Source organism: Pygoscelis adeliae, unplaced genomic scaffold, assembly GCF_000699105.1.
Source record: "Pygoscelis adeliae isolate BGI_AS28 unplaced genomic scaffold, ASM69910v1 Scaffold122, whole genome shotgun sequence".
In the NCBI taxonomy this organism is placed as follows: domain Eukaryota; kingdom Metazoa; phylum Chordata; class Aves; order Sphenisciformes; family Spheniscidae; genus Pygoscelis; species Pygoscelis adeliae.
The window spans coordinates 5,680,608-5,694,790 of NW_008824358.1; the positions used below are offsets into that span (position 1 = coordinate 5,680,608).

At 41.1% G+C, this 14,183-nt stretch overlaps 2 protein-coding genes across 3 annotated transcripts; one reads left to right on the forward strand and one right to left on the reverse strand.

Annotated features, from left to right (window-relative positions):
- Window positions 1–2: 2 nt before the first annotated feature.
- Window positions 3–11,817, forward strand: MTIF2 (mitochondrial translational initiation factor 2). Of its 2 annotated transcripts, XM_009319595.1 has the most exons (15): window positions 3–48; window positions 454–577; window positions 1,247–1,478; window positions 1,979–2,084; window positions 3,370–3,541; window positions 4,028–4,188; window positions 4,612–4,788; window positions 5,321–5,460; window positions 6,688–6,812; window positions 7,598–7,802; window positions 8,663–8,915; window positions 9,630–9,770; window positions 10,610–10,774; window positions 10,992–11,132; window positions 11,557–11,817. In XM_009319595.1, exons 3-15 carry the CDS (start codon window positions 1,254–1,256, stop codon window positions 11,724–11,726), a joined length of 2,181 nt encoding a protein of 726 aa, XP_009317870.1. In that variant the 5' UTR covers window positions 3–48; window positions 454–577; window positions 1,247–1,253; the 3' UTR covers window positions 11,727–11,817. The 2 variants fall into 2 exon arrangements, with proteins under 2 accessions (XP_009317870.1, XP_009317871.1); XM_009319596.1 differs by lacking the exons at window positions 3–48; window positions 454–577 and having other exon boundaries at window positions 1,408–1,478; window positions 1,933–2,084.
- A 598-nt stretch (window positions 11,818–12,415) lies between these two features.
- On the reverse strand, window positions 12,416–14,110 carry RPS27A (ribosomal protein S27a). Its single transcript, XM_009319640.1, has 5 exons — window positions 14,105–14,110; window positions 13,944–13,998; window positions 13,711–13,796; window positions 12,900–13,031; window positions 12,416–12,610 (listed from the first exon to the last, which is right to left on the reverse strand). Exons 1-5 carry the CDS (start codon window positions 14,108–14,110, stop codon window positions 12,461–12,463), a joined length of 429 nt encoding a protein of 142 aa, XP_009317915.1. The 3' UTR covers window positions 12,416–12,460.
- Between the last annotated feature and the right edge of the window lie 73 nt (window positions 14,111–14,183).

Genomic DNA, 14,183 nt, shown 5'->3' on the forward strand with positions numbered 1-14,183 from the left:
GTGGCCGCGTGGTGCGCGTCGTTGCGGTGCGGTCCCGCTCGCAGCAGGGTGAGGCTGTTCCCGAGGGAGCCGTTCGTGTTCCCGCCCCCCGGGGCTGAACGCATTTTGGTAGACGAAAGGCCTGTGTGGCCTGGTGGCTCCTCTGCAGTGCCAGCCAGCGTAAGAGCAGTAAGGGGTGCGCCTGTCCCGGCCGCTGGTGACCCACGGGTCCCCAGAACCACGAGTGGTTTCTTTGCAGTTAGCAACCTCGCGTGGATGTCTTCTCTGTGAGCTTGTCCAGCCTCGCCTTGACCTTGTGTTACGTTTTCGGCGTATGCAGCATCTTGTGGCAGCTCCTGGGGGTTCCTCGGTTTTACCGATTCTGCCCCTTTAAAGTTCTGATGAGGCGGGGGAAAAAAAAGTAAAAGTAGTTGTTTTGGGTTGGTTGGTTTGTCATCTGCTCATTTCCTGCAGGTATCCGGGTACAAGAGAGTTTTTAAAGAGACCGCAGTCATTCTGAGAGGAACTGGTAGCGTTTCACTCATTTGGAGCTGCTTGGAAGATGGTACAAAGCCACCTCTGAGAGAAGACATAGAAGGTAGAGAGATGGCATCACTGAGCAGAAGGACAAAATAGGCAACTCTGAACAAGAAGTTCAAATAGGAGTCTGTTGTATGGGATAATTAGCAAAATGACTCAGACCAAAGTTAAGATGGTTAAAACAAGATGTGGGATGATCTGACAGAAGCATCTTGGAAAGCTTAATTGCTAAGCCAGGGCTTAGCCTCAAAGGACGTCTCTGTCCATGTGACAACACTAGTATTACTACAGTGCTGTAGCCTTTTAGTGGTCGTGTGTGCTCACGTAAGCGGCATTTTGGAAATGTGTTTTACTGGCTTAGAGAGGTAGGTTGCACCTGGATAACGCTATCAGTATAGCACGAAGAGTGCAAATGTCCCTTTTTTTCCTAGGTAGAGTCAAAGAACCTGAAACGGGGATTTTAGTAGTTTATATTAAAGGTCAGTGGAGATTTGTAAGCTGTGGCGATATTAGTAGATCCATGTGTCTGCAATGGCGTAGTGGGGAAAGGTGAAGCGCTTAAGGAAACTGAAAAACTGGAACAGTTACTAAATAGTTCAACTTTTTCAGCATTAAAAAGCCTGTTTTGAAACATAACATTTGTGCCGCGTGTTCCCGTCCTTATTATCATTGGAAAGAATATCTTTCAGCTTTGAGACTGATTTCAGTGTGTCCTTTGTATTTTCAGTGAGGAAATGAATCGAGGGTTGATACTAAAGTTTGAAAATCTGGTCCAGTTACGTGGTGCTTGCCGGCAGCTGCGAACTGTCTCCTACAGAAAAGTTTACAGAGGACAATGGAAGCCTGTGCAGTCATCTGCACATCCCGTGTGGTCCGTTCTTCTGTATCCGCAGTTCTGGCAAAAAGACAAATTAATCAGTATTGCCTTATCGCCATGCAGACATCTAGCTACAAAGGAGGTAATTAACAAAATCCAATAAGCTATGGTTTTATGTGAAATTTCAAAGTGCAAGAGCTCAGTTTGAGCATTTTAGTTACAAAAAAGCTTTATTAATGAATATAGAGAAGTTATTATAAATTTATAAGACAAAACGTACTTAATGTATGACTGTATTGTGACTCCCTCTCAAATATTGACTTAAAGTGCATATACCAGCAGCATCGTGAATCTTGCAGAGGCAGGAGGAAACTATTACAAAAATGAAAATTATTTTGTTGACTTTTTTCCCCTTGTTTTGAAAAATTAAAAATTAAAAAAGATTAAATGTAGTATGCTATACACTTTAAATATTCAGTATGATGTGTTAAGTCATTCATTTATTGTAATTTATTGGTATTGTAGTAAAAAAGATGTGTTTACATCATATGGCTTGAGACCACTGTCTTTTTAATATTGTTTTTATTATTTCTTAGTCTATGCCAGCTATGTGTTCCTATATACGTGTCTAATTCCATGTAGGAGACAAAAAAGAAGAAAAAGAAGATAGCACTGACAAAAGGTGAAGTGGCAATAAGGCAGAAGATGACTGTTGAGGAACTTGCACGAGCTATGGGTAAAGACATAGGTGAGAGCCTGCTCTGTTGTTTGAGATTGAATGAAACACAACAGTTAAAATCTATCATGCTGCTTTCATGAGTGGTAAAGGCAAAGATGTCTACGATGGCATTAGGCAGTGGTTGCTAATCCCTCGCTTAGCGAGGTAGATTGTACCCATACCAAAGAAAATGTTGGTAGACACAATGGCAGACTAAAGAGAAAAAAAGTTGGGCCGCCCAAGTTACCAGGCAAGACGCTTTAATGTGAAGAAGCCAGGACTCTCCTCCGTCTCCAGCAGAAAGGCTTCAGGTCCACGTAGGCTGCTCTTTATGACTGTGTTTCCTAAGTGCTAAATTATTCTGGAAGGGAAAACGTTGCACCCTGGTTTGTTGAAGCTGGACCCCTGTGAGTAAAGAATTCACGGCTAAAGAGAGAAGGCACAAAAGAGCTTCACCCTGCAATCCAACACTGGGAGCAGGAATCTTGGATTCAGGAGCAATATGTATTCCATTAAAACAGTCATCTGATTAACTGGGAGCGGGCAGGACTTGTCTGGAAACGTTCCCCTCTTTAGGTGACTGCCCTAACAACTGGGTTACAGAAGCAGGCTTGTTCTTTTAACCCCGTGAACCACTCCTGGTTGTATAGTGGCTCAGCTTGACCAGTTTTCAGTGATGTTTTAGGGGGGTTATTAGCAGGTTTTGGCTATTGACATTTGAAATAATTCCATACCTGTATGATACCAATCTCCGATGTCTTTTTATCCAGCTGGGTACTTTTTCTGGCAAATTTCCCTCTCAGCAATGAGGAGAGAAGCAGAAGTCTGTCATGTCTTGCTGTGCATTTCTGAGATAAATTTGTAATGGTACTTACGTCAGTGTGTAACAATTTTTGACTACTGCAATATGTTCTGTATTTCTACTACCAAAGAAAGTGGCGTATGAACAGATTTATCAAGTTTCCTTCCTCCTTGAACCACTTCTTTGCTATTTGGTTTAGATGAGTTTCAGTTGTTTTCTTCTTAGGGGTTAATGGAAAAGTAAGTGATGAAAATCTGAGTGAAAAAGAAGATTGTAGCATCTAATGAGGCAGTCATTTTCAGTAAATCTTTCTGAATCAAGTTCTTCTGTAAGTCTGTAGCATAACAGGAAGTTTTAGATAAGTCTAACTAAAGGAAAAATGCTTTGTGAATGAAACTTATTAGCGCGATATAAACTACTAATGAAAAAGACTTAAACTGTATGAAGTGGGTTTTTTTTTGTCCCACATGTTTTTGTGGATGTAATTGTTAAATGTTTTTATCTTTTCTACAGATCATATTTATGAAGCGCTGCTATACACAGACATTGACCTTGATTCACTCGAACCAGATTCCATCTTATATGAGGACCACATCAAGCTAATTGTTAAAAAATCAGGAATGAAGTATAAATCAGCAAAACTGAAAGAGGAAAAAGAAAGAGAAAACACAGATGCTGTGAAAAGGTAAGTTGTGAACTGTTCTTTTTGGCTCTTTTTATCCTATTTGTTTCTGTAAGTGTTTTTCATATATTGTTTTTCATATACTGTATTTTCTTTGTTCTGATGGTATGTTGATAATACCTGATGATATAGTCACAATCTGATAATATTTAAAAGGTAAAGTTTACTATTTTGATTTCTTTGGCCATAAAACTGATACTCGGATTTCATTTCTTTTAGGTGAGCTTTTTCTATGCCGTTTTCTGAAGAAAAGCCAATTCTTCTTTGATATACTGATTTGCTGTATTAATTGATGCAGCAGTAAGACTGAGTACTAAGAGGGCTAACTGTGTGGTGTAGCTAGGATTTGCGATCACAGTGGGGAGAAGCTAGGCTCACCTGTCCATCGCTGAGTTCTGGTGAATGGCTCTTCATGAGCCGTAGTGGGCATTACTGTGGCTCAGTGAACTTTTTTGCTATTTACAAAACGCATTTTTGTTTTAATTGTAGGCCTCCTGCAGACCCAGCGGTACTAACCCCGCGGCCCCCGGTTGTTACTATATTGGGCCACGTTGATCATGGGAAAACAACCTTACTTGACAGTCTACGAAAAACTCAAGTGGCATCAATGGAAGCAGGAGGCATTACGCAACACATTGGTGCTTTTCTTGGTATGATTCAAGTGTACGTGCACGTGTGTAAAATGGTTTACTCTCCGTCTTGTATAACGGGCTGACTTGCTGCCAGTTCATTGGGGAAAAATGTTGCAACATAAACAGTTTATATGTAAGCAGTGAAAAAGGAAATCATAACTTGTGATAACTGTCATAAATATGTGGATGGAACTTCGAAGTGGATTGTCTGTGCAGTTGAAATTATACTTAGACTCTTAGATTATGAACGATCCCAGGACACTTTTTCTTTCCTGAGGAATTAAAAGCACCTTTGACCTCATGCCAACAGTTGTCTGTCTGCCTAAAATATGTCATTATTATTAAAAAAGTTCTCAAAGGAGTGATGCTTGATTTACAGTAGGTCAAATAAAGCTATGTGAAATGCTGATTTTAACATGTACCGTATACATTTGTTCACAGTGCATTTGCCCTCTGGGGAAAAGATAACTTTTCTTGATACTCCTGGACATGCAGCTTTTTCAGCCATGCGAGCAAGAGGTACCCACGTTACTGACATCGTCATACTGGTTGTAGCAGCAGAAGACGGAGTGATGCAACAAACTATAGAATCCATTCAGCATGCTAAAAATGCAGGAGGTACGGTGTTTAACTTGTTAATATTACATTTTGAAATGAGTGGCAAGCCCAGTACCAAAGTTACTGTACAAGACATATGTTACTCTGGAGCTCAAATAATGAATGCTTTTCAAATGTTTATTCACCTCTCAAAAGAAACTCCTTGAATTGGAATCCACGGAACTTGGGAAGTAACTGTCGTAGTCCCGTTCTGTCTCCCCTGGGAAGGTGTTTGAAAATACATTGAATGTTAGAGTAATACATAAAGATATTAAAATACTAATTTTTTTGCAGGACTTGCAGGTTTGCCCGAAAAGCATGCATGGGGGCGGGGTGTGGGCGTTTATCGTTGGGTTTTTTTCCCTTCCCTACTAGGATAACTCCTCCAGCTTACTCGTGGTAGCTCCGATTTCAATGGCTGCTCAGGGAATAGGCACCAAGTGAGATGGTTTGTTCTAAGTTGTCATAACCTGCTCTAACCTCTTACTGCAATTGTGCTAGTAGCAGCAAGTTTTGGTTAGGTTGGTAATGAGTTTGTTTATTCTCTTCTTAGTTCCTCTTATCCTCGCCATTAATAAATGTGACAAACCTGAAGCTGATCCTGAAAGAGTAAAGAAGGAATTGCTGGCTCACGATGTGGTCTGTGAAGAGTTTGGAGGTGATGTTCAAGCTGTAAATATTTCTGCACTCAAGGTAAAGTTTTGGTGGAAAAAATTATGGTGTTCATGGGTGTCTAATATGTGCATACAGCTGCATTTTTATTTGGCAGCTGGAAAATAAGTGTTTATCTTCCTGGTATTTGACACCTTGCCATGAGCTAAGTGCTGCTGGCTCTCACCAGAATTATTTGAAACATACTCCTATCATATTTTGAGGCTCAGACCTTCAGTAAGCAATAATATCTCATTTTTCTTCTGGAAACTTAGTGGATATTTTTCAGGTTCATCCTGATTTGCTCATTGTATGAAATGAGTGCAAAATGAAGGTTGGTGATAATGCTATGCCTGAAGGGAGAAATTCAAACAAGGATAAATAAGTATTTTCATAACACATGCCTACTCACAGGAACATAGTTTTGTAGTGGTCTCACAAGATTTACCATCTTATCCTTGCAAACAACTGATAGCTAAAAACTGAACTAAAATCTGAACTTTACTTTCAGTTTTGTGGTGGCCAAAGCAGCTTTGTCCAAACTGATGCAGCAGTATCTTTCTAAATGCATCCCAAGTCATTTTCTAAAGTTTCAGGCAAGTTCAAGACCTTTTGAAGTCATGCTTTTACACTTAAAAATAGGCATACATAAAAATGGCTTCTCCATTCACCTCTGTAGCACATGTTGTTGCCCTAATTCCTGTGGAGCTGGATCTGCTAACTGACAGCTAGCTCGTTGTATCTGTTCTCAAGAATAAAATGTAATTGGAACAAAGGGGAAAAAAAAGAAAACAGACCAACAGTTTTGTCTCTGATGTCCTGGAGTCTTGCCTGTGTGGTAGATGTCATCAAGTTTCAGTTTGGCTGTTTAGGTGTTTGTCTGGGTTTTTTTTTTTGGGGGGGGGGTGGTGGTTGGGTTTTTTTTTTCTTTTTTAATTTGCATTCCTAATATACTTGTAGCAGAATATTGCAAGGTCTTTTTCTGCATTTGTAAGCTGGATACTATGAACAGAGAAGCAGGGAAACCATCCTTCCCAATATGTTGTGCCTCCTGGACCGGCAGTACAGCGGTCTTAATAGTTTGTTACTTCGGTGCCATCTTGCCTTGAAGGCAAAGGGAGCTGTGCTGTTGGACTGCATTGCATTGTTAGAAGTTCTGAATTAAATGGGGGAATTTGGCACTAAGGTTTCAACTTCTGATCTTACTTTAACTGGGCACTTGGCACTCCCTTTATTCTTTATATTTTTTGCGTGTATGGTTTTAAACAGGGTGAAAACCTCATGGTTTTAGCAGAAGCAACTGTTGCTTTAGCAGAGATGTTAGAACTGAAGGCGGATTCCACAGGCCTGGTAGAGGGGACCGTGATCGAGTCTCGCAAAGACAAAGGGAAAGGGTAAGTAATCTGCTGCCTTTACAACTTTAATGAAGCAATTCGTAACAATGCAGAGATACTGTTCAGGTGGTTTGTACCTCAATGTTTGTGTTTAACATGGAACTTTTTGTTGTTGTTGTTAGATAAAACTGTAACAGTTTCTTTGCAGTGTTTGTAACAAAAGCATTGAAATGTTATTCTACAGCATGAGAGCCAGAAAAAGAAGTTATGAACTGATGGGGAAAAATTCATCATATGATTGAAATGAAATCCTGTAAGCACAGGAAATAGTTTAAAATGCTAGAACAGATGTGTTTTTTAAAATGTCACTACAAAGTAGGAATGATGAAGCTAATAGTCATAATATAATACATACACAATTTTTGGTGAATTGCGTGTAACGTGACGTTTTACCCTTTTAAGTATCTTAGTGCTTTTGCAGGTTCTCTGTAAACAAGGTGTGTTCTGCCCTCTTTAAAAATTAACTGAATTCTAGAAAGTTGTTGGGGCTTGGTTGGGTTTTTTTTGGTGGGGGGTCACTTAATGTGTAAAATCAGTCTGCTGATTTCACAAATGCCAAATTTTGTATTGATCTGCAGAAATGAAAACAGTACAGTACAGGTTTTGGGCTTTTTGCAAGTCACTTTAAAGTTTAATTAGCGCTCTAGTAAAATGTGTCACGGAATATTCTGCCTGCGATCAATCACAAGTACGTTCTGTTTTGTGTTTACCTATGCTGAGCGTGAAAATGGGGAGAAGAGTTACTTAAATTTTGTCTGTTATTTTTCTCCTCTGCTCTTCACTAGTCCAGTTACCACAGCCGTCATCCAAAGAGGAACTCTGAGAAAAGGCTGTGTTCTGGTTGCAGGGAAGACCTGGGCAAAGGTGCGTTTCATGTTTGATGAGAATGGCAAAGCTGTAGATGCAGCCTCTCCAGGCATCCCAGTGGAAATCATGGGCTGGAAGGAAGTCCCTTCGGCAGGAGATGAAATCCTTGAAGTAGAATCTGAGGTACAGAAAGAACTGTTTAATGGAAAACTTAGACTGCGGTAAGGTGGATGGGAAGGAGTTGAGTAAAAAACAAGTGATAGCTTTCATTCTAAATAACCCAGATAATGGGATGAAAGACAAAGGGTCATAACATGGGTATTAAGAGACCTGAGCTAGGCGTTCTGTAAGAGGAATGAGGATTTGCATATTGACTCTTTATTTTCCACTGCCCCCACCTCTCCCCAGCGGACTGTCCTCTCCTCGTCTCCATGCATCCAGGTTAACCTGCTTTACAGTCACATGAAGAAAGCAGGCTGCCTCTGGAATTAAAGATTAGTCACCTTTGGTTCATGCTTCTGCTTCTGATGGTCATCCTGCCTTCCTCCATGCTTTGTTTGCAATGACTGCAGTCCTGAATGGCTTCTGCTGGGGTAATCTGGGATGTGTTCTAACATGTTCCCTTTCTAAAGGCACAGAAGACTTCCCTTTTATATGATCGTGCTATCACCCTACCTGGAGAACAATCCGGTACTTAATGGTATCAGTGTTTTAATTTTAGAATGAGAGAACTAGTTTCTGACAAAAGAATATGCATAAAATATAGCTTGAAATAGGTGTTGTGACAGCTGGACAAATACCACATGAAAGAATGAACAATAATTCTCTTCTGCAGTGCAGAGACCATAAAAATAGGCCTTGAGTCATGTTGTTGTAGCCGAGGGAGGAAGCTAGCGTGCTCATTCTCTGCCATCCTTGCAGCAAAATCTGTTGTTAAATGTGAAAGAAAATGAGTGAGAGATGCAAAAGGATGAAACTGCATTAATGTGGAGTTTTCTGATGCGGTGCTTTGAAAGGTAATGTTTCTGTCTCTTCCTGCCCAGCAAAGGGCGCATGAAGTTGTGGCTTGGAGAACCTATGTTGAACAACAGGAGAGGATGAAAAGGGATGTGGAAGTTATTGAAGCAAAGCAAAAGGAGCACAGGATGGATTATGAGAAGAAGCAACAGAAGCTAGCCCATCTGACCTGGAGACAGAGGAAGGCGGTGCTGTACAAGGCCAATAAGCACCTTATGTTTTCAAAGCCTAAAGAGAGAACAGAGATGGACAAAAACGTGCTATCGGTAATTGTTAAAGGTGCTGTCCTATTCTGTTTACTGCTCCATTGTTTTTGTGCTTCTCAAATGCTCAGTCTGAAGCATAGCTCTAAACTATCAACAAAATTTCTTCTACCAGAAGTTTGATCAGTTTAAAACTGAAGAGATTATTGAACTTCTCTCAGTAAGGGGAGGGACATCAGAAAACATCCAGTGGTCAGAAGGATGCGCTTCCCGCAGGGCCAGAGCAACAGGAAAATTCAAGCCCAACCCCTTCACCCAGGAATTCCTGAGTAAAACCCGTACAAGTTCCTCTCTCTCTCTCTCTGTAAATTAAAAAATACGTATTAAAAAAAAAAAATACCAGCTATATGAGCATCAGCATTATGGAGTACTGCATCAGCAAAATGGAGGACAAGAACAATTATGTATGTTAAAGCGGGACAGGAGGAACTTGGTCTGAGCTCACATTTAGTGATATATAAGCAGTGACAGTAGTAACTGAAAAACTATGCAAACTTGACCTGAAAATGACAGCAGACGTGGAGCCTCTGGTCCTACTGTATTTATTCAGTTCATTTTTGCAACTAATAGGCTTGTTAGCTGTGTTTTAACATACTATTGAAAATATAGTAAGAATGATAGGTGTCAAAAGACTTTATGTTGCATAGTGTGGAGTTGTCATTCCCTTAGTTCTACTTCCGTGTTTCTTTGATGTATACAAAGTCAGCAGTGCTGCCATTTTTACACGCAGGTGATGTGGATGGATCTGTTGAAGCTATTCTGAACATTCTGGACAGCTATGATGCTGACGGGGAATGTAAATTGGATATCATTCATTTTGGAATGGGAGATATCAGTGAAACCGATATAAATCTTGCTGAAGCATTTAATGGTGAGTGTGTTTTTAAAAATCAATTTACGATTAGTACAAACTCTTCATTGAAATGGGTAGGTCTCATTCTGGTTTTGTTTTCTCGATAGTAATTAGCAGCATCAATAAGGTAGACTTACATGTATCTCAAAAACGTTTCCTTTAACATCAAACAGGAGTGCAGGCGGGGAAGGCTAGAAATCTCATGGAGATGGAAGGACTCTTGACAAGCTGTTGCCAGCAGTGGAATTGTTAAGGTTGAACTCCTGACTCTTCACTCGGGTTGCTTTATGATGCTCAAACAGGGCAAAGCTAGAAAAGAATTCCCTTTTGCTCAGGGAGGTAATTGGAAAGACCGTGTCAGTAGTTGTTCCTGTTCGTACACCGTAATTCTCACCTGCTGTAGACGGTGTGGGGTCATTGGTCCTGCCATAGTCCACAGTCGGATGAGAATGATTTAGAGTTCACTTCCAGCTTAATTTGGACAACCGAGCTGGTTTTTCCAGCCCAAAAATGGGAGGTCCTTGTCCCTTTACGTAAGCTCTGGTGAGCTGTGTGTAAGCTTTAGTTTCTGCTTGGATACCTCCAGTTCTGTCATCGGGGAACTTTCTCTGAGGGCTTTTTTGAGCCATTTGTTTTGATACAAGGTTAGTAGCAGTCGATGTGCAGTAGTGGGAGAAGTAGATGGTCCCTCCTTAAAAGGGAAGCAGTGGTAAAATACTGTTTCTTGTTTTGCTGACCGCTAATTCTAACCTGTGCTGGAAGTTCAACATTACAGAACAGACACAGCAGATGCTTTCGCTTACTGTTTAAGGAGTGATCTCTTGCAGTCATCACTTGCCGATCGTTTTATTTATCAGGTGTTATATTTGGATTCAGCGTGAAAGCAAATGAAAGTATTAAACAGCTGGCTGCTAAGAAGGGAATAAAAATTAAACTTCACAATATCATCTACAAACTTATTGAAGACTTGAAAGATGAGCTAAATAGCAGGCTACCCCCGTCTGTGGTGGAGAATACAATGGGTGAGTTTTCATTGACTGTTAAATTTTTGCTTCGCAATGTGGCCAAAAGTTCATTCTCCAATGAAGTGTCCCTATTGTATCAAATATTTTATATTCCTCTGTAGCTGCTTTTGTGTTTTGTTATAAAGCTCAGTAAGTGGAAGAGTGTAGCTTGCTTCTACTTACTGCCAGTTTGTTATTCTCATGTACTTAATACAACTTCACTTTTTTGTTTTAGGGGAAGCTTCTGTTCTAGACATCTTCTCTGTAACAGTAGGAAAAAACAAAATTCCAGTAGCTGGATGCAGAGTACAGAAGGGGCTGCTAGACAAAAAAATGAAATTTAAGTTAATCCGTAAAGGGGATGTTATTTGGAGAGGTAAGTGTAATTGCCACAAAACACGTATTTGCGTTCCGTATTAGACACGGCTAGTTCCCCGTGAAGTTAGTGCAAAATGCACGCATCTGCTCATAGGGCAGTCCCATATGCTCTTGAGCCCCTATGCTATTGAGGATGGAGCTGCTCCAACTAGAGAAAAGCTGCAAAACGTCACTGTACTGTTATCCAGACCTTTTTCTAACCACCAACTCTGGTAGGAAAGCAGTAGCATCACAGGACTTACCTGCTGAAAAGGACTGATGTCTGACTGTCACTAGCTGCAAGTGCTCACAATCCCTACGTTTTCTTGCTTTCATTTTTGTAGCTACAAGGTGAAACATTAATTCTGTAGGAAGGGCAAACCAAAACCCTTCTATGCTCTGATGTTAGTGGGCTCTTTCTTTGACGCACTTCCTCTTTGTAGGATCATTATCATCACTGAAGCATCATAAAGATGACGTCCAGGTAATAAAAACGGGTATGGATTGTGGATTGAGTTTGGACAAATACATAGAATTCAGTATTGGAGATGAAATTATCTGTTATGAAGAAAAAGAAGTTCAACAGACAACTTCCTGGGATCCAGGATTTTAAAATACATTTTGAATACATTAACACTAAAGGACATGTATTATTCCTGGCTGGCCTTGAACTCTTAACATTAAATGAACTTTCAGAGCTGCATGTGAGCTTCTTTATGTCCGATGTTCATATAACAATGTTCTGCTTTTAAATCTTCTCAAGCAACCAGCTGACCTCACTGGGACATGGGATAAACTACAATTAATTGCAAGCACTTCAAGTGTCTAAAACCATCACGGTATAAACACTTCCGATAACTGACTATTGGTTCCAAAATAGCCAAGCCATCTTTTTTTCTCCCCCTCAGTGCTGCTGTACAATTTTTCAGTACGTAGTCTGCATTTTGTTAGCAGGACTCTACTACCCTTTTCTCTAGCATGGACCCACTTGTAGACATGACTTTGGACCTCTTGATCTCCTGTTTTTCTGGATTTGAACTACTGTAGTGTCTACTCCTCCCATGTTTAAAGAGACCACTTCTAAGGTTAGCTAGTGTTGTGGTTTTTTTTCCTCTGCCATTGCTACCCATTATCTCCTTTGAAGGAGGCTTAACTAACCAAAGCCACTCTTTAAAAGAAGTTGCTGCTTCAGTTCCAGAGTCAAAGTATTTCATCTTAGTTGGCAGTCAGCATCCAGAGTTTCACAGATTTTTCTCGCTTATCAGCAGAGAGGAAATACAGTGCCACAGGAAGCAGAAATAAATCCTTAAACCGTACAGAACTTCAGATTTTTATTGTCTAGTACATTTACTTGTCTTCTGGTTTATTGAAGCAGTATGTCAGACAGCACTTGCCACAATAGTGTCTGTCAAAGTGACTAGCCATGAAGACTCCAGCTCCACACTCCTCAGAGGGGCACTCCCGGCGCAGACGACTGATCTTGCCGTTCTCATCCACCTGGGAAGGGCAAAGAAGCAACATCTCATATATACTCGGCACCTTTTAGCACCGATGACAATTTTGGCAAAGTAGCTTTCGTGATAGTGACTACATCAAACTTCCTGAAGCAAAGTTCAGAAGTACCCAATTGCAACAGTCAGTTTCTCTTCTATTTAACAGGTGGGATATTTGCAAATAGAAGGACTTTAAATACGCCAGGCTACATGCAGACTAGTTGCAGGCTTCACATCCTTCCTGGTGAGAGCTAAGTTTTCATCAAGTTTCTCCTAGAATTAGTTCTACATACCTTGTAGTACTTCAGCACTGCAAGCTTAACCTTCTTTCTCTTATGCTTGTTCTTCTTGGGAGTAGTGTAAGACTTCTTCTTTCTTTTCTTGGCACCACCACGAAGTCTCAGCACAAGGTGAAGAGTTGACTCCTATTTGTAAAGCATGTGAAATAGACTCAAAAGGCTTTCTCAAGACAAGAGTAGCATTTAAGCAGGCTTTTCTTTTATCTACGGAAAGTAGATCTCAAGCACCAGGCAATTAGGAAAGCTCTGAAAGGATTATTCACTATTAAGTCTGCACATGAACAGGCTCCAGAGAACAGTGGGCTGCTGCATCCCAAACCCCGGAAGGTGCAATTACTGTAAAATCTGTTGTGACTATATTCCTCAGTTCTAACTGCAACTGCAGAATAGTTTCACGATGTAGCTAAGCCGACCCGACAGCTATTTGTTGCTCCTCCTCTCTAGTGGCACTCCCTGGCCTCGCTGTCAGGTTAACCTGGCAGAAGTGAGCGGGATTTTTCACGTTAGCCCCCTAAAGCAGCTCACCAGAGTGCCAAGTGCCAGGGCTGACAGAAGGGAAGCGCTGGAAGTGGAAGCTGTTGGAAATGTTTTCTTCTGACCTGAAACTACGGACTGGGCTGCAGCAACTGTCAGGTCTACTCCTAGCATCAGTACTTCCCCAGTCAGAAGTGCTACCCAATCCTCAATCGATTGGTTTGGTTGAATCTATGTGAAGCGTTTCTTAGGCTCAACAGCAAAGGTCAGTCTGCTCCAACAGCGCCAGCTAGCTGGTACCACAACACTCTGTTCAGCCTTTCCTACTCACTTTTTGAATATTGTAGTCAGACAGCGTGCGTCCATCTTCTAGCTGCTTACCAGCAAAAATCAGTCGCTGCTGATCAGGAGGAATGCCTAATGGTGACATAAATCAAGATGAAACGGGGAATGTGAACTAGGACATTCTGTAATAAAATAATACATTGCTGCAGACAATCACATCTGCATAAGATACGCATCGATCCAACAGAGAAGAGCATACTAACTGCATCTTGAACTTACCTTCCTTATCCTGGATTTTAACTTTTACATTTTCTATGGTATCAGAAGGCTCAACCTGTTATGAAACAAAACAACGGAGTCAAAACGCACTTTGCCTTTTAATTTGCCCAGAAAAGCAGAAGAACCACGAGGCGCTTTAGGCACACCACCTATGCTGTCACGGCCATTTCGGGCTCCCACGGGGCAGCCAGCTCCGGGCGCAAAGGCGCCGGGCGGCGGCAGGGCCCGCGTTTCTCCGCG

What these genes read in the sequence shown, in the direction of transcription:
- RPS27A (XM_009319640.1), bottom strand. An exon ending in TAAAATCCAGGATAAGGAAG is followed by an intron (nt 13,797 to 13,943) that starts GTAAGTTCAAGA and finishes TGTCACCATTAG; the next exon opens with GCATTCCTCCTGATCAGCAG. An exon ending in CAGTGCTGAAGTACTACAAG is followed by an intron (nt 12,611 to 12,899) that starts GTATGTAGAACT and finishes TGCCCTTCCCAG; the next exon opens with GTGGATGAGAACGGCAAGAT.
- MTIF2 (XM_009319595.1), top strand. Translation starts at nt 1,254, where the DNA reads ATGAATCGAGGGTTGATACTAAAGTTTGAAAATCTGGTCCAGTTACGT. An exon ending in CGCAAAGACAAAGGGAAAGG is followed by an intron (nt 6,813 to 7,597) that starts GTAAGTAATCTG and finishes GCTCTTCACTAG; the next exon opens with TCCAGTTACCACAGCCGTCA. An exon ending in TGTGGTGGAGAATACAATGG is followed by an intron (nt 10,775 to 10,991) that starts GTGAGTTTTCAT and finishes TTTTTGTTTTAG; the next exon opens with GGGAAGCTTCTGTTCTAGAC.